The sequence below is a fragment of the Sorex araneus genome, chromosome 4 (genome assembly GCF_027595985.1).
Source record: "Sorex araneus isolate mSorAra2 chromosome 4, mSorAra2.pri, whole genome shotgun sequence".
Classification (NCBI taxonomy): Eukaryota; Metazoa; Chordata; class Mammalia; order Eulipotyphla; family Soricidae; genus Sorex; species Sorex araneus.
Genome location: NC_073305.1, coordinates 182,037,843 through 182,062,241, shown reverse-complemented (window position 1 = coordinate 182,062,241; position 24,399 = coordinate 182,037,843). Strand labels below are relative to the sequence as shown.

The 24,399-nt window shown below is 57.9% G+C and overlaps 2 protein-coding genes across 7 annotated transcripts in view; one reads left to right on the top strand and one right to left on the bottom strand.

Moving 5' to 3' along the window:
• The window catches only part of TFB1M (transcription factor B1, mitochondrial), a 54,679-nt gene extending 43,080 nt beyond the window's left edge, over window positions 1-11,599 (top strand). For all 3 annotated transcript variants that reach the window (XM_055135076.1, XM_004601097.2, XM_055135077.1), the window contains 2 exons: window positions 10,309-10,436; window positions 11,205-11,599. In XM_055135076.1, coding sequence (XP_054991051.1) covers window positions 10,309-10,436; window positions 11,205-11,448 — 372 coding nt within the window. In that variant the 3' untranslated portion in view covers window positions 11,449-11,599. The remainder of the gene's footprint in view (window positions 1-10,308; window positions 10,437-11,204) is intronic.
• A 134-nt stretch (window positions 11,600-11,733) lies between these two features.
• TIAM2 (TIAM Rac1 associated GEF 2) overlaps window positions 11,734-24,399 on the bottom strand; it is a 113,679-nt gene continuing 101,013 nt past the window's right edge. For all 4 annotated transcript variants that reach the window (XM_055135070.1, XM_055135071.1, XM_055135072.1 and 1 more), the window contains 8 exons: window positions 23,196-23,375; window positions 20,002-20,120; window positions 19,031-19,139; window positions 18,253-18,311; window positions 17,508-17,613; window positions 16,529-16,616; window positions 15,071-15,219; window positions 11,734-12,926 (listed from right to left, as the gene is read on the bottom strand). In XM_055135070.1, coding sequence (XP_054991045.1) covers window positions 12,301-12,926; window positions 15,071-15,219; window positions 16,529-16,616; window positions 17,508-17,613; window positions 18,253-18,311; window positions 19,031-19,139; window positions 20,002-20,120; window positions 23,196-23,375 — 1,436 coding nt within the window. In that variant the 3' untranslated portion in view covers window positions 11,734-12,300. The remainder of the gene's footprint in view (window positions 12,927-15,070; window positions 15,220-16,528; window positions 16,617-17,507; window positions 17,614-18,252; window positions 18,312-19,030; window positions 19,140-20,001; window positions 20,121-23,195; window positions 23,376-24,399) is intronic.

Sequence of the window (24,399 nt, the reverse complement as noted above, 5' to 3'; positions counted from 1 at the left end):
TCTCTGGCTGAGTTGAGATGCGCTTTTTTATTCTGGTGCTCGTGATGTGTCTGGAATCACGACTTAAGAAGTTGGTTAGCCTACATAAAAAAAGACTTAATTTTTTGTTTATATTTTTATATATATTTGTTTATGTGTATTATATATAATACACATAAACAAAATATAATACAGTGATAGAGTGATGTGTATATATATATATACACATCACTCTATCACTGTATTACTGTCATCCCATTCCTCATCGATTTGCTCGAGCGGGCACCAGTAATGTCTCCATTGTGAGACTTTTGTTACTGTTTTTGGCATATTGAATATGCCACGGGTAGCTTGCCAGGCTCTGCCGTGCAGGTGAGATACTCTCGGTGGCTTGCTGGGCTCTCCGAGAGGGGAGAGGGGAGCCCACACACTTGCCTTGTGTGATGCTGACCCAGGTTTGATCCCCAACACCCCATATGGTCCCCGAGTACCTCCAGGAGTGATTCCTGGGCGCTGAGCCGGAGTAAGCCCTGACCACCACCCCAAAACACCTAAAATTGTACAGATGTTAGTATACCTCTTAGATCTTAAGCTATTTCTTTTAAAAATAAGTGACTCATTAAAAAAAATGTTTCAATTATCTGGATACTTTTGAGCTTATTTATTTATTTATGTATTTATTTTGCAGTGATTTTGGTTCTTAGCCTGGCATTTAGCAAGATTGGTTGAGGGTTTTTTCTTAATAATCTAATGCCTGTGGGTTTGCGTTCCGGCTGCTGTGTTGGAACTCTGATAGATAAACTTATTTTTTTCTCCACTAATGAAACACTTAAATTTGGGGGTCGGTGCTGGATGAAGTCAGATGGGCTTGTAAGGCGGAAGCCGGGACAGCTCTGCTTAGAACGCTGGATCTGGCGTAGACTCTGTCACCGCCTTTGTCTGGTCACCAGCGAGCTGAGGCTGACCAGCGGCAGGCGCAGAATCCAGTCTGCTCTCACCCCGCCCGCCATCGTGACGTCGCTTGCTGCGTATCTGTCACTTCCTGTAACGTGCATCCCCGGCACCCCGTGTATGAGGCACGCTGACCCGGCACATCGTGCACAGTGTTTGTGCTTGGGGGGTCACCTGTGGTGCTGCCCCGGGTTTCCTCCCAAATCTGCTCTTGGAGATCACCCCCGGTGGGACTCCAGGGTTCAAGGACTTGAACCTGGGCTGCCTGCCTGCAAGGCGAGCACTTCCCTGCGGTGCTGGCTCTCCCCGGCCCCACCAGTGTATTTTGAAATTACTTTTCTGCCTTGATGAGAACACTTGGCCTATAAAATATCATCTGTTTTGCAGTCATACAAATAATAAAGTATTGCCCATTTTCCGGACATACAGGTAGGTTATTAACTACAGACAGGGCTTAATGGAGCTGGGGGGGGCAGGGAGATGGCTCAGTGCTCTGGAGCACTCGCTTTGCGTGCCAGAAGCCCCAGGTGGACCCCCAGCACTGCCAGTGCCCCTGACACCCCCAAGTGTGCTGCCACCCTCCCCAGAGCCGGTGGGGGGGACCTGGAAAAACAAGTGTATGAAGGAATAGAATTACATAACCTTCTCTCCTACTTCCATTATGGCCGTGGAGGGGAATTAAGTATTGATCAGCCTCCCCAGACAAATGTTCCCATCCTCAGTTTATGTCTCTTAGCCAAGCTTTTCTCATCAAGACCTAAAATGTCATTGCAGTAGCCGATGGGACATTGCACTAGCCGATGGGACATCGCAGGGAGTCCTTCAGACCTGCCCGTTTCAGACGAGCCTTGAGTCCCTGGCTTCCACACGGACCCCTCGAGCTCCCGCGTGCCCGGGGGGCTGGTCTCTTATCTCACAAGCCTGAGTCGCTCAGCATCCTGGTTCCGAGGGCCAGAGTAATAGCAGACGGGTAGTGCCCGGCACCTGCCCGACCTGGGCTTGCTCCTTGGCATCCAGTAGGATTTCCCTAGCCCTGCCAGGTGTGATCCCTAAGCACAGAGCCAGGAATAATCCCTGAGCGTGGCCAGGTGTGGACCCCAGACAAACACAAAGCATCGTGGTCTCTGTTCCGTCACCGAAGCGTTTTGTTCATCAAAACCTCAAGAGACTGGAATTTAGCACCTTGTAAGGGCCTCTGATGTGGTCTCTGGCTTGTCAGCCTCTCACTCCCTCCCTCTCTCCCTCTCCCTCCCTCTCTCTCTCCCTCCCACTCCCTCTCTCTCTCCCTCTCCCTCCCTCCTTCTCCCTCTCTCTCTTCCCCCCTTCTCTCTCTTGCTCTCATTCTCTCTCTCACTGTCTCTGTCTCTCGCTCTCTCATTATCTTTTTTGCTCTCGCTCTCATTCTCATTCTCTCTCGCTCTCTGTCTTTGTGTCTGTCTGTCTCTCATTCTCATGCTCTTGCTCTCTCTGACTGTGTCTGACTGTCTCTTGCTCTCTCTCTCACTCTCACTCTATCTCGCTCTTACTCTCTGTCACTCTGTGTCTCTCTGTCTCTGTCTCTCTGTCTCTCTCTCTCTCCTCTCCCCTCCCCTCCCTGGTCCGTCACTGGTTCTGCTCCAGAAGTGAGGCGGTGCATACTAGCGGTACAGTAAAGATTGGGTGAACAAAAAGATGAAGGGAAACTGATTTTCAGTCAAAAATAACTTGAAACTCTACATGACCCCTGTGAAGTTACAGTCTTGTTCTTTCCCAGCGAGACTGTCATTCAGTCTTTGCAGCTCTTGTTTCAACGCCGAGCTCTAACTCCTACCCTTCCTAACGCAGTTTTCTCCGGGGCCCTGTGTCTTTCCCTCCCTAGCCTGTCCGCTAACTGGACTCCTCATCTCACAGATGCCGAAACTCAGGCCCAGAGACGTGACATCGTGGCGCAGGTCACAGAGAGAGTAACTGGAATGGGGTATCCCCGTTCCTTAATCAGACCCGGAAAATGGTGATTGTCTTAAGTCCTTGCAGATCCGAAGCCTTCCCCGCCCCTGCTGAGGGAAGCGAGGGGAGAGCATGTATGCCAGTCTCCTTCCACTGAGCTTCTCTTTGAGGTGCCTGAATCGCCCAGATTCACCCCAGGACCCCCGAGACTCAACACAGCCTCGCTTCCTTCTCACCCGTGCAGAGCCCCTGAGTGACCGGGGGGCCGTGGGCCAGCGCCCCACACACCGTCTGACTCCTCTGGGATGTTTTCCTGTGTGTGTCTCTAATGGGAAGACCAGGCGCAGGTGCCCCTGTGAGTGTCTCTTCCAGCGTGACGATCACCAGCCAGTTTTTCCTACTGGAAGGACTCACGTGGGGCTGGAGCAATAGGACAGCTGGGAGGGTGCCTGCCTGGCCTGACGCTGACCCGGGTTTAATTCCCGGTATCTCGTAGGGTCCCCCAAGCACCACCACCAGGAGCAGCTCCTGAGCACAGAGCCAGGAGTAACCCCTGAGCATCTGCAGGTGAGGTTGAAAAGAAGCCCCCCTGCCCCGAAAAAAAAAAAAAACCAAAAGGCGGTGATTTGAGGTGATTTGTCTTAAGCCGGTCTCCGGACCAAGTATTCCGGGCCCTGGGCTAGTTTCACGCTCATATGCCCTGTTGCCCGTTTACAGCGCTTGCTGCCTAATTCCAAGGAAATTTCGGTTCTGGTTTTAAAAGCAACAACATCACAGGGCTGGAGCAATAGCACAGTGGGTAGGGCTTTTGCCTTGCACGCGGCCAACCCGGGTTCAATTCCCAGCATCCCATATGGTCCCCTGAGCACCTCCAGGGGGCAATTCCTGAGTGCAGAGCAGGGAGTAACCCCTGTGCATCGCTGGGTGTGACCCAAAAAGAAAAAAAAAAGCAACATCAGCCTCGCCCCGACCCCCTCGGCCACCTTCTCAGTCGGCCGCCTCTGCAGGTCCTGAATCACCCCTGCTGTCCCCTCCACCCCTGTCCCCCTGCTGACATCTGGGGCCTTTACCTGTCCAGGCTGACTCCCCTCCCTCCCTCCCAGCTGAGGCACAGTGGCGGTGATGGCTGTGGCCTCTGTGTGTCCTGTCCCACAGCAGCGAGTGACCTCGGGCCAACATAGTGCTTGTACCCCATTGCACAGCACCACACGGCCCCGGTCAGCTGGTGCGTGCACCCCCATTCCATAGCTCCGCACAGCTGCTCACCGTCACAGCCCTTGCACTCAAGGTGGTTTCCATAGCAGGGCAAGTACCGGAGGGTCCCCCGAAACGAGCCTTTGTTCTCTTTGGCACTGGGGGCTCATTTTGAATGAACGCATCTGCATCCCCGCTCATCCATCAGTTCCTAAGAATAGTGATGCCCGTTTCCATTTTTAGCTGGTGAGTTTGCCTAGATTGAAAGCATGGTGCCAGTTTCTCTGCATCTGGGGAGCCCCCCCATCCCCACCCCCCAGGAGGCATGCCCCAGGCATCGCCAGGCTGCTGCCACGGCTTGACCCACCAGGAGAGACTGACGCCACCCCACAGGCAGCACAGCCACAGGGCAGGGCACTCTGAGTGCTGCCACGTTTCACAGATGCCAACGTCAGGGTTCTGGTGTCTCGTGAGCTCATTTATTCTTTTTCAGAGTGTCACTGGCGGGGTTCGCTGATGAAGTTTGCCTGCATTCCTGCTTTTTTTTCTCTTTTTGGGTCACACCCGGCGATGCACAGGGGTTCCTGACTCATGCACTCATGAATTGCTCCTGGCGGTGCTCAGGGGACCATACGGGATGCTGGGAATTGAACCCGGGTTGGCCGCGTGCAAGGCAAACGCTCTACCCGCTGTGCTATTGCTCCAGCCCCGCAGAAACACTTTTGCTGTGGTCCTTGTGCTCATTTGCTCTCATCATCCATGTTCCACATCGGCCACTGACCGTCTGGAAATCACTGCCATTCAGTGTCCGAGTGACGTCAGCCAGCACGGTCACTTCACGTTTCCCCCGACACTTTTGCAAGACAGGACTTAACCTTTTTAAATAGTTGAGCAGTCAGTCAGGCAGCTATACTAGTACTTCTCCATCAGGCGTTTCTTTATTTAGATTGTTTTCAGTGTCTCTGTGACCGGGAATAACGCTGCTATAAAGGTGGGGCACGGGTGTCTTCACATCGTCAGATGAATACCGAGGTGTTATGTTGCTGAGTCAGAAGGAGTTTTGTTCTGAGGGTTTTGTTTCTTTTTGGTTTGGTTTGGGCGTGGGGGCCACACCTGGCAGTACTGAGGGCTTTTAGCTCAGTGCTCAGGAGTCACTCCTAGTGATGCTCTGAGGACCGTTTGGGATGCCGAGGATTTAACCCAGGTTGTTTTGGTGCAAGGCAAATGCACCACTGTACTCTCCCCACTATACTCTCTCCAGTCTCTTTGTTTTTAGGACTTTTCTATACAAGTCTCCCAGACCAGTTTACATCCCCAGCAGCAACATAAAATGGGCTTTTCTCGTGAAGATAAGGCAACTTCCGGTTAAGCACAACAAAGTCCTAATCCAACCTTTTCTTAGGAGGTGGTCTGGGCCACACATACAGTGCTCAGGGCTCACTCCTGGCTCTGCACGTGGCGATCACTCGTGCTGTGACTTGGGGGGACAGTATGGGGTTCTGGGGATCGAACCCCAGTCAGCCGTGTGTAAAGTACGTGCCTTACCTCCTTGTACTTAACTCTGGATCCCTAATTCAGTGGTTTTTGTTTTTTGTTTTTTGTTTTTTAAATTCTTGCTCCTCTTTTGCTTTGTTTTAAACTTCAGCATTTACCTCCTGGAATTGTGCCCTTCTTTGGGACCTTCTGGTGTCGCCGCTCTGCATGCCCCGCTCTACGCTGTGCTGGGGTCCCCATTTCCCTGCAGCTGTGATTCCCCCGGACGTGGCCAGCCTCTCTCTCTGTTCCAATTAGATATTTCAAGGGCTGAAGGCCCGCTTACGTGCCTTGCATACAGTTTGCGGTTCCAATTGTCTTATTGGGCTATTGTTACTCATCTTGTAACTCTTACTGCTCCTAGTTACAAAGTAACCTATCCCAGGTGCCAGACAGGAAGAAACAGGATTTATGAGTTAGAACTGCCTGCAGTTTCAGGGATCCACCCGCAGGGGGCAGTGGTCTGAGAAAGTAACTCAGTCAGTCAGATGCTCTTTATTCCCTGGTCCTCCCGTCCTGGGTGTTTTGCTCGGGCTGGCTGCACTTGTATGCTGATGAAGGGGACATGTGAAGGGACTTCTTGTTTGACTTCATCTTGGGAGACAGGCAAAGTAATGAAATAAAAATGGATCCTATTAGCCAAGAGTCAGGAGCAGAAGCATCAGGCGGGGGAGAAAAGCCGGCAGAAAGGTAACGAGAAAGAACGAGTGCGGAATGCCTCAGGGAGGCCAGCGTGGATCGTGGGCGCCCGGCGAGGGAGAAAGAAGACGCAGTGCAGGAGGGAGGGAGGCGGGAGAGTCTGTCTCTACCCACCGCTGGGAGCGATCATCTGGTTCTGAACAAAAAGTGCCACTTCTGCTAGGAAGTAAGTTAGTGCTGCCTTAGGATTCCTGCAGAACAAGTATACAGGGGGCAGAATATAAGAAGCTAAATCTACCACCGTCTGGTTTTTTTGAGTTTTTGTTGTTGTTGTTGTTTTCCTTTTTGGGTAACACCAGCGATGCTCCGGGGTTACTCCTGGCTCTGCACTCAGGAATTACTCCTGGTGGTACTCAGGGGACCATATGCGATGCTGGGAGTGGAACCCAGGTCAGCCGTGTGCAAGGCAAATGCCCTACCCGCTGTACCATCACTCCAGTCCCCTCTACCACTGTCTGATGTGTTAAAAGCCGGCGGGTTGGGGAAGGGCTCCAGGGCTCAGAAGAGGGGCCGGGTGGAGCTTTTGTTTGGAGAATTTCTGGCGAGGACTCGTCGTCACCCAGGAATGAGACCTGATGGGACACTGCGACACTTCCTGGCCTCAGAAGTGAGAGGTCAGAAGTGAATTCAGGGTGACACTGGACTCACGGGTCAGTGGGCAGCAAGGGATGTGGGAAGACAGACAAATTCTGCACACAAATCCTGCTGGCCCCTTAGCCACACAGCCCATAGTGGCCTGAGCGAGGGAGTGAAGGGAGCAGAAATTCCAGCTTCTGTGGGAGACGCGCATTGTGCAGTGAGTCCAAATGCGTTAACATCCGAACATTAAACACACACACACACACACACACACACACACACACACATTTCCCCCCCCCCCCGAGGAATAAAATTGAGTCCAGATTGAGAGTAGAATGTCTAAAATATCTGGGGTATAATCCAAAAATCATTCAACCCATTCTCCAAAGAAAAGGAAATCAATCTAGATCGACCTGACATGGGCCAAATGCTTCATTGGGCAGAGAGCGAGCATCTGTTCTATAGAACTGCATTCAGTGATGCGATGGAAAATGTGCTAATAATGACTTGTCCTATAGGGAATCTCGTAGAAATAAAAATCTTAACATTTAAAAAAAAAAAAGAAAAGAAAGTGAAAGAACTCGTGGTGCACGTTCGAGTGGGGAAATAATAGTATCTGGAACTCAGACTTCTCCCAGCAGTGGAACTGAGGCCAGGGAGCAAGTTCACTGGGCTGGGATGAGCTCTCGCCTCATGCATCCTCCTCTGTGCGCCCTGCGAGGGTGTTCCTGCGCTCGGCCCTGAGAAGTTGCTGAGAGGTTCCAAGAAAGAGGTGTGGGGCAGGAAGCTCCGTCAGCAGCAGCCCCCAGCCCCGCCGGGTGTGGCCCCCAGAGGGCAGGGCTCTTCATATTCCTCCACGCAGCTGTGTTCACCTTTGCATGGACCAGCTGCCACGTGCTCGACTGAGCTTTCACACTGGCAGTGCTCGGCCCCGGGATTCCCCAACCAGGATTCACAAGGCGGGAGACGCCAGCGGAATAACCCCAACCAGCAGTGGCCCCATCCCAGAGCCTCGTCCTCAGGGCTCCCCTCCTGGCTCTGCGCTCAGGAATCACTCCCGCAGGGGCTCAGGGGTCCCTGAGGGACGCCAGGAGCTAACCAGGGTCGGCAGCGTGCAAGGCAGACAGACACCCTCCCTGCTGTGCTACCCCTCGGTGCTGATTCCTTCTGACTAAACTCACTCACAGACTTCAGACCCGAGGAAGGAAGGAAACAAGCACTCCGTGCTAAGTGGGGAGTGTTTTGGTCTGGGTTACCATGGTTTCCGAGTCTTCCTGCGGTGCTTGACAAAATGGGCTCCATCCCTCAGAGCCCTTCTGAGATGTGCTTTCGGGAGTCGGGGCCAGGCACAGGGATGGTGGGAGAGTCCCCCAGAAGCAGGACCCGGGGCCACGCCCGAGAGTCGCGGGGTGTCCGTGGGCAGTGCCGGGTCTGGTCCTGAGCGGAGCTTTTCCTCCAGCCGCCTTCCCGGGGTGTCCAGGTCACACTCGGGCTTCCGGCGCTGGAACCGTATTTCTCCAGGGCAGACATCAAGAGGCCGCACGAACTTGCCAACAGGAGTGAAGGCAGCAGGTGAGGCCTCGGCCACGTTTCTAAAACCAGAGACGCCGGAAGCTTGGTCTCCCCCCACACACACACCCAGAGCTGTCAGGCTGCGCAGCCACTGCCATCTGCACCTTCTGTCTAACAGTGCTCGTGAGCCCCACAGCTTTGGTAGAATGGAAGCCAGGCCCTGAGCCCACGCAACGCTCTCTTGGCTGGAAGGGTCTTACCTGGGGTGTCGGCAGGCCTCCGGCTCGCACCTGGGGGCCGTGGGAGGGTCCAGCCAGAGTTGTGTCGCGGGGAAGCCCCGGCCTGGCAGGGCCGAAGGCGTCTGAGTCTCGGGGGGTGGGCTGGCTGATGGGCATGCAGCGTCCTTGTTTCCAGAATGGTCTAGAATGGCCTAGAATGGTCTAGAATGGTCTAGAGCCTTGCCAGGACAGGTGGTTTGCTTCTCTGGCAGGAATGGTGTCACGGGCCACGCGGTGGACAGCGGCCGTGCTGTCCCCTTCCCCTGGGCCCTTCCGCGGCCCAACATCCAACACCCGCCTGGCCCAGCTCTGGCCTTTGACCAAGAGCAGCTGCCTGCCCACGGCCATGCCTGTCGCCTGGCGTGGGGACGGGTCGAGCAGGCGCGGAGACCATGTGATCACCCCTGTCAGGTGCCGTGGCCGCCCCCCGAGGGTCCTGCTCCCCCCTGACCCACAGGCCACAGGCCCTCGGGTGCGTCTTTAATCCGGAAAGTCTCCGTCGTTTCCAGTCCGTCCCATAGCTGGCCTCAGCGTCTGCTTGTGACCCCAGAGTGGGGGTCAGGGGCTGGAGCACGGAGAGGAGGGCGTTTGCCTTGCACGCGGCCAACCCGGGTTCAATTCCCAGCATCCCATAGGGCCCCCCGAGCACCGCCAGGAGTAATTCCTGAGTGCAGAGCCAGGAGTAACCCCTGAGCATCGCCGAGTGGGAACCAAAAGGCAAAAAAATAAAAATAAAAGAGTTGGGCGTACGGCCCGCTGGAGAGGTGTGGAATGATGGGGAGGGGGACAGAAGTCTCAGCTGCCCTTGGGGCCGGCTCGCCCACGTTGGGAAGGTCTGAGCCCAGAGCGCGTCTGCAGGCTACGCCGGGTGTGGGTACAGCTGTGATCTCAGGGACATGAGGGATTCCTGTCTCTCTCCGAGAGCCTCGGGTCCCCCAGGCGCGTGTCTGGGCTGACCCCAGGGGGCACCTCACAGCCCCTCTCCCTTCTCGCCCCGTCTGGGGCACATGCAAGCCCCCTCTCGCAGTTCCCTCGAGAACGAGACCCTCGGGGCCTGTTTGTCAGCCTCCTGCTGACCTTGGCCCCTCCCTCGAGGCCCCCACCCCCACCCTCCGCCTGTGCCCTGACCCCCCTTTATGTGTGTTTTCACCTAATAGCCCAACCCCCTCCTCACCCCAGGCTTTGAAATCTGGAGCTGGGGGGTGGGGACACAGAAGCTCCGGGAGCCCTGGGGGGCCGTGTGAACCCCTGAGCATCCCGGCCACCCCGAGACATCGGGACCATTTCCTCCTTGTCCCTGGATCCTGCCCGGCGGTGCTGGGCCTCGCCTGGACACTGTGTCTGCCAATCCCTCAGCGCCAGGACCCGGGGCACTGGTGTCCGCCCATCCGCCTCCTCACTGTCCGGAGCCCCCCGAGGGGACCTGGTCCTCACCCTCTTACCTGTCGCTGACCCGGATGGTGACCCCAGTGGACCACACAGGCCGTGGATGCTGCCGAGTGGCGCCCAGCAACTGAGCATCGCCCAGGGGAGGGGTGTGCAGCAGCAGCGGCCCCGGGGGCGGGGGGTGGGGTAGGGGGGGGCCCAGCCCTGCTCAGGGGTGGAACTCAGGCCGGGCACACACGGCGCTGCTGACCCCCGTGCCCTTGCCCCGCAGGTGGATGTGGGCGTGGTGCGCTTCGTCCCGCTGACCCAGCCCCGCATCCAGCAGCCCTTCAAGCTGGTGGAGAAGGTGGTCCAGCACGCGTTCCAGTTCCGCCGGAAGTACTGCCACCATGGGCTCGGGTAGGTGCTGCCCGTCCCTCCCGCGGCCCTCACCCCCCCTCGTTCCCCAGCGTGAAGCGGCCCCAAAGCTGCCCAGCTCTGCAAGTGACGGGGAGGTCAGGGGCGCCCCTGCCCACTGTCCAGCCATGTCCTGCCCCCCACAGAGGGGCTCTGTCAGCCCCAGAAGCCCCCCCCCCCCCCGAGTCAAGGACACAGTCAGTCCCCACGGCCGGCCAGAGGCCCACACAGCGGCTGTCCACACTGCTGCGTCCCGCCGGCCAGGACCTGGGCAAAGAGTTTTCTTTTGTTTACTTTCCTGTCCGCACCCATCGGTGCTCAGGGCCCACTCCCGGCTCAGGAATCACTGTCTACGGGCTCGGGGGGCCTCCGGGATGCTGGGCCAGGTGGCGGGGGGTGGGGGCGAAATCCGGGTCAGCTGCCTGCAAGCCAAGCACCCCCCAAACTACTTCCAACCCCTCCACCCCAGAGAGATTTCAACTCCGAGTGGGAACCGGGTGGCCTGCTGCCCCCACAGCGTCCCACCGGGGAAACTGAGGCTAGGGATGGCTGTATCACAGTGTCAGGCCCATCAGAGGTATGTTACTGTAAGATGGTGCTGCTGGGCTGACGGTCCTTCGGACCCACCTTAGCCCGTGTCCTGCATGGACACACTGGGGACACGGAGTTATGCAGCCCAGGCCCTGCCCCGGGCGGCAGGAGGGCAGCGGGGACCCGTCCCCAGTCCCAGCCCGTCTCAGCAGGCCCCTGGCCCGTTGTCCCTCGCTGCAGGATGCTGTTCCCGGAGGCGCGGCGCCCGGAGAGCACAGAGGCGCTGCTGCAGCGGGCGGACGTGGAGCCCACCCTGCGGCCCGCCCACCTCTCCGTCCCCCACTTCCAGCGCCTCTGCGACACCTACCGGGACATGTGCGACCGGGACCCTCGCCTCTTTGCGTACAACTTCCGAGACGAACTCAAGCAGAAAAAGAGCCAGCCCCAGCCCAGAGAGGCCGGGGGTGGGAGTGACAGCCCGTAACGGGGACAGGGAGCTCACACCTGCTCCGACTCACTCCCCTGTCACGGGACACTCCGGTGGGGAAAAACAGGATCAAGACACAGGCCCCCTGGGGGGCTGGAGCGACAGCACAGCGGGTAGGGCATTTGCCTTGCACTCGGCCGACCCAGGTTCAGTTCCCGGCATCCCATACGGTCCCCTGAGCACCGCCAGGAGTAATTCCTGAGTGCAGAGCCAGGAGGAACCCCTGTGCATCGCTGGGTGTGACTCAAAAAGCAAAAAAAAAAAAAAAAAAAAGACACAGTACCGGGTTTTGCTTTTTTTACTATATATACTGCATAGATATACATGTTTCGTATAAACAGCATCTAGTACATCCTTACAAAAATGAAGTATCTGCACCGGGTGCCCCTACCCCACATTAAAATAATTTAAATATGCTTTAAATAAAGCAAAAAAGAAAACAAAAATAAAAACAGATCAAAGGAAATGCCCAGAGGATTGGGGGGAGGGAGGATCTCATCTGAAAAGCAATAGCTTCCCGCCTTGTCCACATAAATTAAAATAGAATGGCATTTTAAAGATCTTCTAGAAGTCTTTTTGTTTTGTTTTGTTTTGTTTTGATACCTGCTCAAAAGGGGCCGTAAACTAAGGCATTTACAGATTCTGACCAGTTCTCACCTAGTTCTCTGATCCACAATAAATTAAAAATAACTTAAATCTTTACAGCTACATCCCGGGAAGGTGCAGGCCGCGCAGAGCCGGGGACGAGGCTCCGTTCCCCGGCAGTTCTCTGCCCTCCCACCAGTCTGAGCGGGAAACACGGGCCCCCCGGGGAGCCGTGTCCTCGGCAGGACCCTCCTGGGGACCCTCCTAGGAGGCCCCAGGGCTCTCGGCCCCCAGCAGACGGTCCTCGTGGCTGACGGGCGTCAAGCGCGGCACCCCGAAGTCCGGGTCGAGCCCGGCGCCGAGATGCAGGCTGGCGTGGTCGGCGGGGCTGTCCAGGGACTGGTGGCGCAGCTGGGCCCTGAGCAGCGTGCCCCGGTCCCTCTTGGTGCTGTTGGCTTTGCGCTTGATGGCGCAGAAGTGCCCGCGCACCAACTTGGGCTGCCCCCCGCCCGGCTCCTCCGAGATCCTCAGCCGCTGGAACTGGATCTCGATGTCCTTGGTGGGGCTGGCCGGCTTGGGGGGCCGAGGGTAGCCCCCATCCTCCTCCGCCTCCTCCTCCACTTCCTCCTCCGCCACTTCCTCCTCTGCCACTTCCTCCTCCTCCTCCTCCTCCTCGTCGCTCAGGATGTCGCTCTCCTTGATGAGGCCGTCGGGGAGGTGGGCCAGGGCCGGGTGCGGCTGGGCCGGGGAGTCCTGGGTGCTGCCGGCCGTGCTCTGGGTGCTGCCGCTCAGGCTACCCTCATCCGAGTCCAGGGAGCCGCCCTTGGCGGGCTCGCCCGGGCCCTCGCAGCTGGAGGAGTTCTTGATGCTCTTCAGGGAACGGGAGGACGCTGCGGGGAGCAAGAGCACAGCCCCTGAGAGGGAGCACCGGGGCACGGAGGGCGTCCGCCCTGCACTCGGCCCACCCGGGTTCGAGCCCCGGCATCCCATAGGGTCCCCTGAGCACCGCCAGGAGTAGTTCCTGAGTGTAGAGCCAGGAGGAAGCCCTGAGCATCGCTGGGTGTGACCCAAATTAAAAAAAGAGGGAGCACTGCTCGACGGGTGGACTTGGAGGTCCGAGTTTCTTACCCTCTCACCGCACTTCACTCTACGAGCTCTTGGGGAAAAAATTTATATTTTTAACATAAAAATATATTAATATATTTATATAAGTATATATAAATATATAGTTTGCTGCAGATTGACTTTAGGTTGACCTTGCGACCACTCACTACTTTCAGACTAGCCGCAAGCGGCCACGTGGTATCTTTAGTCTGCTTCTCACTTTGGGAGAAACTGGCAGTCTTCTGAGAGTTTCCAGCCCACATGGGACAGCCTTGCAAGCTTCCCATGGCCTATTCATATGCAAAATCCAGTAACAAGCTGGATCTCATTCCCCTGACCCTGAAGAGCCCCCCCCAGTGCAACATCGTTAGGAGGGCCGAGTCGAGATAGACTTCTAAGATCTCAGGGAAAGGACGAAATGAGATGTTACTGGGCCCGCCCGAGAAATCGGTGTTTAACGGGCTATTGTGATCGTGATCATGATATAAATATGTAGACATTTTATATATAAAATATATATTATACAATATATACATATTTTCCCTTATTAAAATATAAGGGAAAAAGAAAAGGGCCAAAGTGCTAGCTAGTACAGCGGGTAGTACACAGCCTACTTGGCTCTGATCTCCGTCATCCCATAAGGTCCCTCGAACCCCCCGCCCCAGGAGTGATCCCTGAGCACATCTGACTGGGGCCCGACAACTAAAAATAATTTTTCAGTGCGGCCCATACAGTCCAGGGGTTATGGCGTTCGCTCACCCTGCACGCGGCTGACCCCTGCCAGCCCCGCATTGCATCCAGGCCCCTGAGCACCCCTGAGCCAACCCCCTCCCCCTCGTAGTGAAAACTGCAGGTGGAATTTTTTTTTTTTACTTCATTTGACATTTACTTGAAGTTGGGGGATTAGGCAATTAGTCGGTGATCAGTGAGCACTGTTTAGCTGAGCAGATCAGTGACAGAGCATTGGGAAGGTGAGGGTTCTTGTTTTGCCAGGGGGTGAGTTGACACACTGGTCACTAACAAAAGCCCAGTTCCCTCCTTTCACTGAAGTACGCTGTCACTGGACGGCCGAGATCACGCCCCCTGCCCTGGCACACCGCCTCGGCCCATTCATTTCCCTCGCTGCTCGATTAAAAGTAGAAAAATGTTCTTGATCGCACATGAGTACAGAACCCACATTCAGACATTTAAGGTGACGGGATCGTCCTCTGTATGTGCTGAATTCCTCGAGCAGACAAGAACAGCAGATTAAAAAAAAAAAATGGAAATAACTTAGTCCAGCAACAGAGAAAAACCTCTGTAAGTGAACCTGTAGAGGCCAAACTGTAGCAGAGGGATGCAGGACTAAAGGCAAGAGAAAAGGGGAACTTTTATGCCCAGTGATAAAATTTCAGCTTGCGAACACATGGGCTGCACTGCTTTCACACGCCAACTTTGGGGCGAGGCAGGAAAGCGTCCCCGGAGGCTGCCTGGCAGGTAGCCCCCCCGACACTTCCTGTGCATCGCCACACCCCAGCAGACAGCTGGACAAGGCGCTCGGGACTGGGCGGGTTCTGGGCCTCAGGGATGCCCAGGGGTACCACCCGGGCGACTGAGGATTCCTAAAGGGAAATGGGGCCGGGGCTGGCGTGACAGCACAGCCGGGAGGGTGCTTGCCTTGCACACGGCCAACCTGGGTTCAATCCCCGGCATCCCATAGGGTCCCCTGAGGCCAGCAGGAGTGATCCCTGAGTGCAGAGCCAGGAGTAACCCCTGAGCACCGCCCGGTGTGGCCCCAAAGCAAAGCAAAGGAGGGAGAGAAGGTTCCTACAACTGTCTGAGCCCAGCAGCCTGTGTCTGGTCCAGAGTGAAGCCCGAGCTGGTGAGCCTCCCCGCCCCCGCCACACTCACACACACGCATGTCCTGGCAGGGGCCCCAGGAGGCCCTCACCTAGCTTGGCCGACACGGGCACGCGGTTCTTGAGTGGCCCCGGGCGCTCCTTGCAGGGCCTGTCCAGCTCGCTCTTGATGTGGCGCCGGAAGTTCTCCCGCAGGATGGACCGGATCACCCGGACCAGGTTGGTCTTGCTTTCACTGTCGCTGGGAGAGGGGATGGGAGAGCAAGAATGTACCGCGCATGGCCAGCCTCCGTCCCTGTCCCCGGGGTGTCCTCTCTCCCTCTGCCTGGCCAGGCCTGCACCTCCCCTGTGCACTGTGCTAAGAACTGCACTGCCATTGGGAGACAGGGACCCCGGTCAGCAGAACCCAGGGGGAGACAGGGACCCCCAGTCAGCAGAACCCAGGGGGAGACAGGGACCCCCAGTCAGCAGAACCCAGGGGGAGACAGGGACCCCCAGTCAGCAGAACCCAGGGGGAGACAGGGACCCCCGATTAGCAGAACTCGGGGAGACAGGGACCCCCGATCAGCAGAACCCAGGGGGAGACAGGGACCCCCAATTAGCAGAACTTGGGGAGACAGGGACCCCGGTCAGCAGAACTCAGGGGAGATAGGGACCCCCGATCAGCAGAACCCAGGGGGAGACAGGGACCCCCAATTAGCAGAACTTGGGGAGACAGGGACCCCGGTCAGCAGAACTCAGGGGAGATAGGGACCCCCGATCAGCAGAACTCAGGGAGACAGGGACCCCCGATCAGCAGAACTCGGGGAGACAGGGACCCCCGATCAGCAGAACTCGGGGAGACAGGGACCCCCAGTCAGCAGAACCCAGGGGGAGACAGGGACCCCCAGTCAGCAGAACCCAGGGGGAGACAGGGACCCCCGATTAGCAGAACTCGGGGAGACAGGGACCCCCGATCAGCAGAACCCAGGGGGAGACAGGGACCCCCAATTAGCAGAACTTGGGGAGACAGGGACCCCGGTCAGCAGAACTCAGGGGAGACAGGGACCCCCGATCAGCAGAACTCAGGGAGACAGGGACCCCCGATCAGCAGAACTCGGGGAGACAGGGACCCCCGATCAGCAGAACTCGGGGAGACAGGGACCCCCGATCAGCAGAACCCAGGGGAAGACACACCCCCTGCCCCACTGATCATCAGAATTCAGGGGGAGACAGGGGCTCTCCTCGGGTTATCAGAATTCAGAGGGAGAGAACCCCCCCACCTCATCAGAATTCAGAGGAGACAGACCCTGCCTCCTGGTCATGAGAATTCAGGGGAGACAGGGAGCCCCCGTCATCAGAATTTCGGGGGATAGAGAACTCCCCCGGACATCAGCATTCAGAGGGAGACAGACACCCCCAGACCGTCAGAACTTTGGGGGAGACAGGAGACCCCCAGTCATCAGAATTCAGGGGGCGACAGGGACCTCCCAGCCATCAGATTTCCGGGCGCACTGCGAGCAAGCCCCCCAGCTCAGGAGCGCGCGGTGACGCAGCCCTGCGGCAGCTACCTGCAGCACAGCTGGAAGGCTGTCTCCGGCCGTCCTTCCAGCTCCGACTTGGTGTGGATCAGCTCGCAGAGGGCGCTGTTCTCCGTCCCTGCCATGGGAAACGGGGACCAGGCTGCAGGCGTGCCCCAGCTGCACCCGGTGAAGGACCCTCCGGCCACGGGCCCCAGCCCCGACGCTCACGGTCTCCCCCTGCGGCTTTCGGCTCCCGAGTCCCCAAACCGCTCCCCAGAGCCCAGCGTGCTGCTGCTCCGGCTCCTGCCTGCCTTCAGCCCGGCGGGGCCTCTCCTGGTGCTGGGGGAGCCTGGGGGGGCCCGGATCTCAGCCCGGGGGTGCGTGCAGGGGAACAGGACAGGAGCAGAGAGGTCCAGGCCAGCCCCGACAACTCCCCGTCCAGGGACCTGCCACCGAGTCACACCCAGCAGTGCTCCGGGGTGACTCCCTGCTCTGCACTCAGGAATCACACCTGGTGTTGCTCGGGGAACCATACGGGATGCCGGGGACCAAACTCACAGGCCGGTCCATGTACAAGGACAGGGCCTACCCGCTCCAGTAACAGTGCTCCCGCCCCCATGGATTCTGTTTCGTTTGTTTTTAACCACTGATGATGGTGCTTCCTCCAAAGTGCTCTCCTGTGTGACTTTCTGCTTTGTCCCACACGTGGTGGTCATTTTCTGGGGCCACAGACCCAGAACCCTGGCAGCTGGAAATCACTTTCTCGGGGATCGAGATGGCATCTGCTGAGCTGTGGTGAATTTGGGGGTCTCAAAGACAGCAGCTGGAAACTGCTGCTCCTGAGAGCGAGGGCGGGGGAGGCCTTTGGCAAAGAACCGCCACCTGCGGCTCCCTCCTTCCCCTCCAGGCCGGGAGAGAAGTGCCAGGGCTACTCCTGCCTCACTCCCGTGGCCACTCACCCTGGGGCTCCATCACGCTTTCCCCCCGGGCCCCAAACACGCAGCCCGGGACCGTGTCTCCCCCTTACCTGCCGTGTTCCCCAGCCGGACCTGCAGGGCCGAGATGGGGATCAGCCAGCGGAACTTGAACGGGTCCAGGTCGGCGGAACCGTGGGCTGGCCGGGAATTGGAGGGCTGCGAGAGGGACACGCACAGGAGAAATCAGGCTGGAGATGGAGGGACCCCAGGCCAGCGCCAGGGTGCAGGGAGCCCCCTGTGTTTTCTCAGCATGGATTCCAGCATTTTATTTTGTTTTTTGTTTTTTTTTCCCCCCCAGTGGAAGGAATGAGGCGTTGAGGCCCCAGACTGACAGCACATGGAGCAACGGGGGCCATTTTCAGGGGTATCGCAGCTGGGGTGGGGAGAGAGGGGGCGCCTGGAGAGCTGCATGTTCTTTGAAACCAGACTCTCCTGGGGCCAGAAAGGTAGCTCAGTGGGCAGAGCACAGACTTTGCCCAGCGAAGGCCTCGGGTCCCGTCCCTGGCAACCACGACCTTAGGGTCCCCCAAGCACTGCAGAGTGTGGCTCCGCCCCTCCAACAGAAACGAGAAAATGGACTTTTCATGGGGGGGGGGAGCGGTGGGAGGGGAAACAGCTTGAGTGTCTCTGCCTGGGCTCATTTCCCAGGAAGAATGGCCAGTCAGTGGTCAGCCGGTCACCTGAGCGGTTTGCCCGCTCCAGTTCTACCTTCTCAGGAGCCTATGGGTCCAAGTAAGCAGAGAAGAACACCCAACCCCCCCCCCCAAGCCCTAATGGGAAAGACCCTGGTCTCACCAGCTTCTTTTTCAGCTTGCAGTTCTCTTTGTAGACCAGAATGACGGCTCTCTTAAACACTGCGAGCAGGGAAGGACAGAGAGAAGCGGGTCGGTGACTTCCCAGGCATCTGCACACACGCACGCACGGCACACCCCGTCCGGCCCCGCACCCGCTGCCCCTCTCCCCTTCACATTGGAGCTGGGCAGAAACACCTGCTTCTTTGAAAGCGGTTGTCTGAGGGCGGGAGCGATAGCACAGCGGGGAGGGCGTTTGCTTTTTGCACGCGGCCGACCCGGGTTCGATTCCCAGCATCCCCATATGGTCCCCCAAGCACCGCCAGGAGTAATTCCTGAGTGCAGAGCCAGGAGTAACCCCTGAGCATCGCTGGGGTGTGACCCAAAAAGCAAAAAATAAATAAAAATAAAAGCGGTTCATCTGAAGGAGACCCGGGCTTCGATTTCTTCTCTTTAAGGAAAAAATAACTGATTTCCGTTGAGGAATTGGAGGCCCAGGTGCAGCGCGAGGCTGGCTCTCAGAGGGGGCCTTCTGTGCACTCGGTGCTCTGAGAGCAGGGCTTGAAATAGCCTCGGCAGGGCTGTTCCGGGAGCACTTGGCCGGGAGGGCCGCAGCAGATGGGGGAGGAGGCCCACAGCACGCGGGCCGAGGGGGCTTTCAGTAGCCGGGGATGGCTGGAGTCAGCTCGGAGCCCTCCTGGAGCCAGGCGTTGGCCCTGGGCGGGGGCGGGGGGGGGCGTGTCCGTTCTCAGCTCAGCCCCCGCCCCCAGGCGGGCACTCACCAAACACCGTCAGCTCCAGGTCCTTCCTGGCTTTGCCCAGCGACAGGAAGGGGTTGAGCCAGGCCACCGTCGCGTGCATCAGAAGCTCCCCCATGGAGAGCTCCGTGACCTGTGTCGGAGAAAGAGAGGGAACAGGTGTGAAGGCCACCGAGGTGGGCCACGGCACTTCACGCGTCCCGCCAGCTGGGCTACGTGACCCTGTTTATCCAGGGGCTTGACTCGGGGAGGGGCAGAGACGCGTGGCTCGGAGGAGCCGGAGAGGGCACGGCAGGCAGGCAGGACGCTTGCCTGGCACGTGGCTGGCCGGAGTTTGGTCCCCGAGCTGTGCCAGGAATGATCGCTGAGCACAGAGCCAGGAGTAAGCCCCGAGCACTGCTGGAGGTGGCCTCCCAAAAACAACAATAAAATACGAGCTTAACCTCTCGTAGGTTCAGTCCCTAGCACCCTAGGTGGTCCCCTGACTACCCCTGGGAGGGGTCCCTGAGTGCAGAGCCAGGAATAAGCCCCAAACATCACTGGGCGTGTTCTAACACCCCTCCTCGCCACACAAAATAGAATAAGATAATTATGAGCTCAGTAATTTTTCTTCAGCGCAAGTATTGTCAAATCCCACTCCAGCTAGCTCCACAAGTCACCGAGAGTGGACACTAGCAAATGGAGAAGAGCCCCAGACTCTGCCCCCTCACGCCCGACTCAGCTCCTTGCCCCTCCCGTGAATGCCAGCCGGGCTCGGGGGAGACAGTGCTCAAGCACTGCAGCCATTCTTCAGTCTTTCTCCACAGCGTGGACAGGGTCCACCTTTTCACATCGTGGCCATGAGCCCTTTATTCTGTCCACCCCTAAATGGCATGCTTATTGTAAGCTTTAAGAGCATGGGGAGAGACACACACACACACACACACACACACACACATGCGCGTGCGCGCGCACACACACACACACCTCAGCACCTGCGCAGTTCCCACGCTCACCTCCTTCTCCGTCTCGCTCTGTTCAGCAACCAGCTGGTCAAACACGGTCCCATAGTCCTCATAGATCTTCTGCATCTCGTTGATGTGGCTGGCGACCTTCTCCATGGCCTTCAGGGCCTCTGCGGAAAGAGTCAAGTACCTTTGGATGGTCGCTGGCTTTAAATCCTGCCCAGCGGTACCGAGAAAGCGCGCAACTTGGGGCAGCTGGGGCCAGAGATGGCACACAGCGGGCAGGGCGCTGGCCTGGCACGCAGCTGACTCGAGTCTGAGACCCCACACTGCATAGGGTGTCCTGAGCTCTGCCAGGAGGGATCTCTGAGCACAGAGCCAGGAGTAAGCCCTGAGCACAGAGCCAGGAGTAAGCCCTGAGCACAGAGCCAGGAGTAAGCCCTGAGCACAGAGCCAGGAGTAAGTCCTGAGCACAGCCAGGCATGGCTCCAGAACAAACAAAATATTTCGTGGAGAAGACTAACTGCAGCATTATCCCGGGGTGGCGCCTACGGCCTCAGGCCTCGTGCAGTCTGGGCGGCCTTCTGAGAGAAGAGCGGACTCACCTTCGGCCTCATCCCCATTCCCTTTGAACCAAGGCAACTGAACACAGCACCATCACGGACGCAGCAGTTAACACTGCGATTTAGGGGTGCCCTCCTGATGAACCTCCACAATAGTCTTTCTTTTTTAAAAAAGTTTTGGGTCACACCTAGTGATGCCCATGGATGCTTACTCCTGGCTCTGCATTTAGAAGTTAGTCCTGGTGATACTCGGGGACCATTTGGGGTGCTGGGGATTGAACCTGGGTTGGCTGCATGCAAGGCAAACTCCCTACCCACTATCCGACCTCTCCAGCCCCAAGTTCCCACAACACTTCTGGGACTAAAAACTAACCCAGTTTACAAGATGCTGTGCCAAGGTGCAGTGGTGTTAAGTGTTTGTTGGATAGAGAGACAGACAGACAGAGAGACAGACAGAGATCCAAACCAACACTGGCTGACGGGCCTGCTCCTGACCTTGGCCATGCCTTGCGCACCAAATTACCAGAACAGTGACCTCTGAGGGTCTTTTTTTTTTTTCTTTTTGGGTCACACCCAGCTATGCACAGGGGTTACTCCTGGCTCTGCACTCAGTAATCAGTCCTGGCGGTGCTCGGGGGACCATATGGGATGCTGGGAATCAAACCCGGGTCAGTCAGTTGCATGCAAGGCAAACGCCCTACCCACTGTGCTATCGTTCCAGCCCCACCTCTGGAGGTCTTTTCACAAGCTCCCAGAAGGGCTTTTGTGAAGCACATCTGTCAAGAAGTTGCCAAGATGTGCATTTTGTAACTTTCTCCATAGGCATGTGAGGGGTATGAGGATTATATTAAGGAAAAATGCAAACTTTCTGCTCTTCGCCAATATGTCTTCAGCTCCTACTCTGGTATTGTAATTCAGCGGCTGTTCTGATCGGGTACTGTAACTCAGTGGTTGCTCCCCTGATCGGGTACTGTAACTCAGTGGTTGCTCCCCTGATCGGGTACTGTAACTCAGTGGTTGCTCCCCTGATCGGGTACTGTAACTCAGTGGTTGCTCCCCTGATCGGGCACTGTAACTCAGTGGTTGCTCCCTGATCGGGTACTGTAACTCAGTGGTTGCTCCCTGATCGGGTACTGTAACTCAGTGGTTGCTCCCTGATCGGGTACTGTAACTCAGTGGTTGCTCCCTGATCGGGCACTGTAACTCAGTGGTTGCTCCCTGATCGGGCACTGTAACTCAGCGGCTGCTCTGATCTGGCACTGCAGTTCAGTGTGGCACGGCGCGTGGAGAGGCACCGCCCGTCACGGTGCCCCAGGGGATCCTCTAATTTGAAACGAAGCGTCGCAGAGCGGTCATGTGCGAGTCAGAAGTTGTCCGGTTCGCGTGGAGAATTTACCCTCCGCCTGAGAGAAGAACCTGCTGCTAGGGACACGGAGGCGTGCCTGTGCCAGCACCAAAGCCAGTGTGCGTGCCACCGGCGTCCTGTTTGCTGTCCTGTCACGGGATGGGCATCTGCAAGCGTCGTCTCCCTGCGTGGACCTCCTAAGTGACGACGGACGTGCCGCCAGTGCTTTGCTCTCCCCAGCAGCCTCTCTGTGAGGGCTAGAGACTGCCAAACGGGCGGGGGGGGGGGAGGATGGGGGACCGGGGCTGCCTCTGCTTCAGCCAGTCCTTTGGGCGCAGACCTGAGCCGGTGTCTGGCGTCAGAGCTGGGCTGTCCAGAGTCGGCCACAAGAGGGCGCCCTGCCCCCGCCTATTGTCCCCCTGGCACTGGCGAGCGGGAACCCAAAGCCTCCAAACCCTCCTGCAACTGCAGGGAAAGAGCCCAGAAGGCGAGTCCCTGGCACTGGCTAACCCGGGGACCTGGCCATGAGTCCACCTCGCCGTGATGCCTCAGCTACTCCCTTTGAGAGATGCAAAAGCCCGGCGGGGAGGCAGTGCAAGGTGAAGAAGGCGCCCCAGGCTTGATCCTCAGCACGTGTGGTCCCCCAAGTCCCTCCGGGTATGTCCAACCCCCTTACTCCTCCCCCCACACACACACACATCCACTCAGAGGGATCTGGGGCTACTCCCTGACATCACTTTTGCCCACAGACTTTGCCCCTTCAAAGGGATGGGTACACTGGCCGCTGTCATGCTAAGGAAGGCTCCAGAACATGGCAGCACATGGGGAAGAGCGGGGCCAGCAGCACCGGGTGGGCATAATCCGCTCCTCACCTGTCAGATGGCGGGAATGCTCCTCACCTCTCAGGTGGGGGTGCTCCTCACCTTTCAGACAGTGACAGTACTCCTCACCTCTCAAGTGGGAGTGCTCCTCCCCTTTCAGATGGGGGTGCTCCTCACCTTCCATGTGGTGGGAGTGCTCCTCCCCTTTCAGATGGTGGAAGAGCTCCTCCCCTTTCAGACAGTGGAGGTGCTCCCTGCCTCTCATATGGGAGTGCTCCTCATCAACTCTCAGGTGGGAGTGCTCCTCACCTTCCATGTGGTGGGAGTGCTCCTCCTGTTTCAGATAATGGGAGTGCTCCCTGCCTCTCAGATGGGAGTGCTCATCAACTCTCAGGTGGAAGTGCTCCTCACCTTCCATGTGGTGGGAGTGCTCCTCCCCTTTTAGATGGTGGGAGTGCTCCCTGCCTCTCAGACAGGAGTGCTCCTCACCCTTCAGCTGGCAGGAGTGCTCCTCACCTGTCAGGTGGTAGTGCTCCTCGCTCTCGTGGTCGGTGAGTGACACAAGCTCCCGGAGCAGCAGCGGGTACTTGAGCACCCTCTGGACGGGCTTGATGAGGTAGGACTCCAGCGTGGACGCGTGCTGCTTGGTGGGGTTCCGCGCGTCCAGGAAGGCCTTGAAGGCCGCGTCCGTCTTAGCTGCAGGCAGACGGCAGAGCTCAGCGGGGCACAGGGAGCGTGGCCACCCCTGCCCCGGGGGCTGCCGGCCCTCAGCAGAGACACCCTCGCACCCCACAGTCAGCCTGGGGCCCCCACCTAGGCGAACCCTGGGGGAAGGTGCTCCAGGCCACGGAAAAGCGCAGCCCGTATCTTGCAGGCAAACACTAACACGAGAGGCAGGGTGGGGTGGTGGGGGAGGGGGTGGGGGTGGTAGGGCAGGGGGTGGTGGTGGTGGGAGGGATACTGGGATCACTGGTGGAGGAGAATGGGCACTGGTGGAGGGATGGGTAAACGATCACTGTATGAGTGAAATGCAAACACGAAAGTTCACAAGTTTGCAACTGTACATCACAGTGATTCACTAATTAAAAATCGTTTCTAGGTCAGGAAGGAAGTTCTGGGGTTGCATACAGCTGAACCCAGGTCAAGCTTCAGCACCTCCAGGCGTGAGCCCTGAGCACAGAGCCGGGAGTGAGCCCTGAGCACAGAGCCGGGAGTGAGCCCTGAGCACAGAGATGGGAGTGAGCCCCGAGCACTGAGCCCAGGATAAGTCAACAGGTGTGACCCCTTGCTCCCCGCTCCTCCGCGATGCTGTGAACCCTGACCTCCTGAGGTGGTGACAAGGCGAGGGTGACGCAGTCAGGAACAGAGGGGCCTCAGGGCCATGTCCTGGGCGGGTGCCACAGGGCCCAGTGACAAGACAGCAGCGAGGACTCCTCCGAAGCCCCCACCCCCCACGGCCACTGCCTCCCCAGGCCGTGCTGGCGGGAGGTCACCAGTGTCCCCCGCATCCGGGCGTCCCCCCGCAGCCTCATCAGCCCCCGGGGCGCTGTCCACGGCCGGCAGGAACGGAGGGCAGGACCGAGCCTGGGGCCACCTCTGAATGCTGACGAGCGAGCAACGCCGCCAGTCAGAGCCCACGCGTGCGGGGGGTGGGGGAATGTGGGACAAAGAAAGAGCCACAGGATGGGGGGGCCGAGCCAAGGGGGGCCCCCGCCCGGCG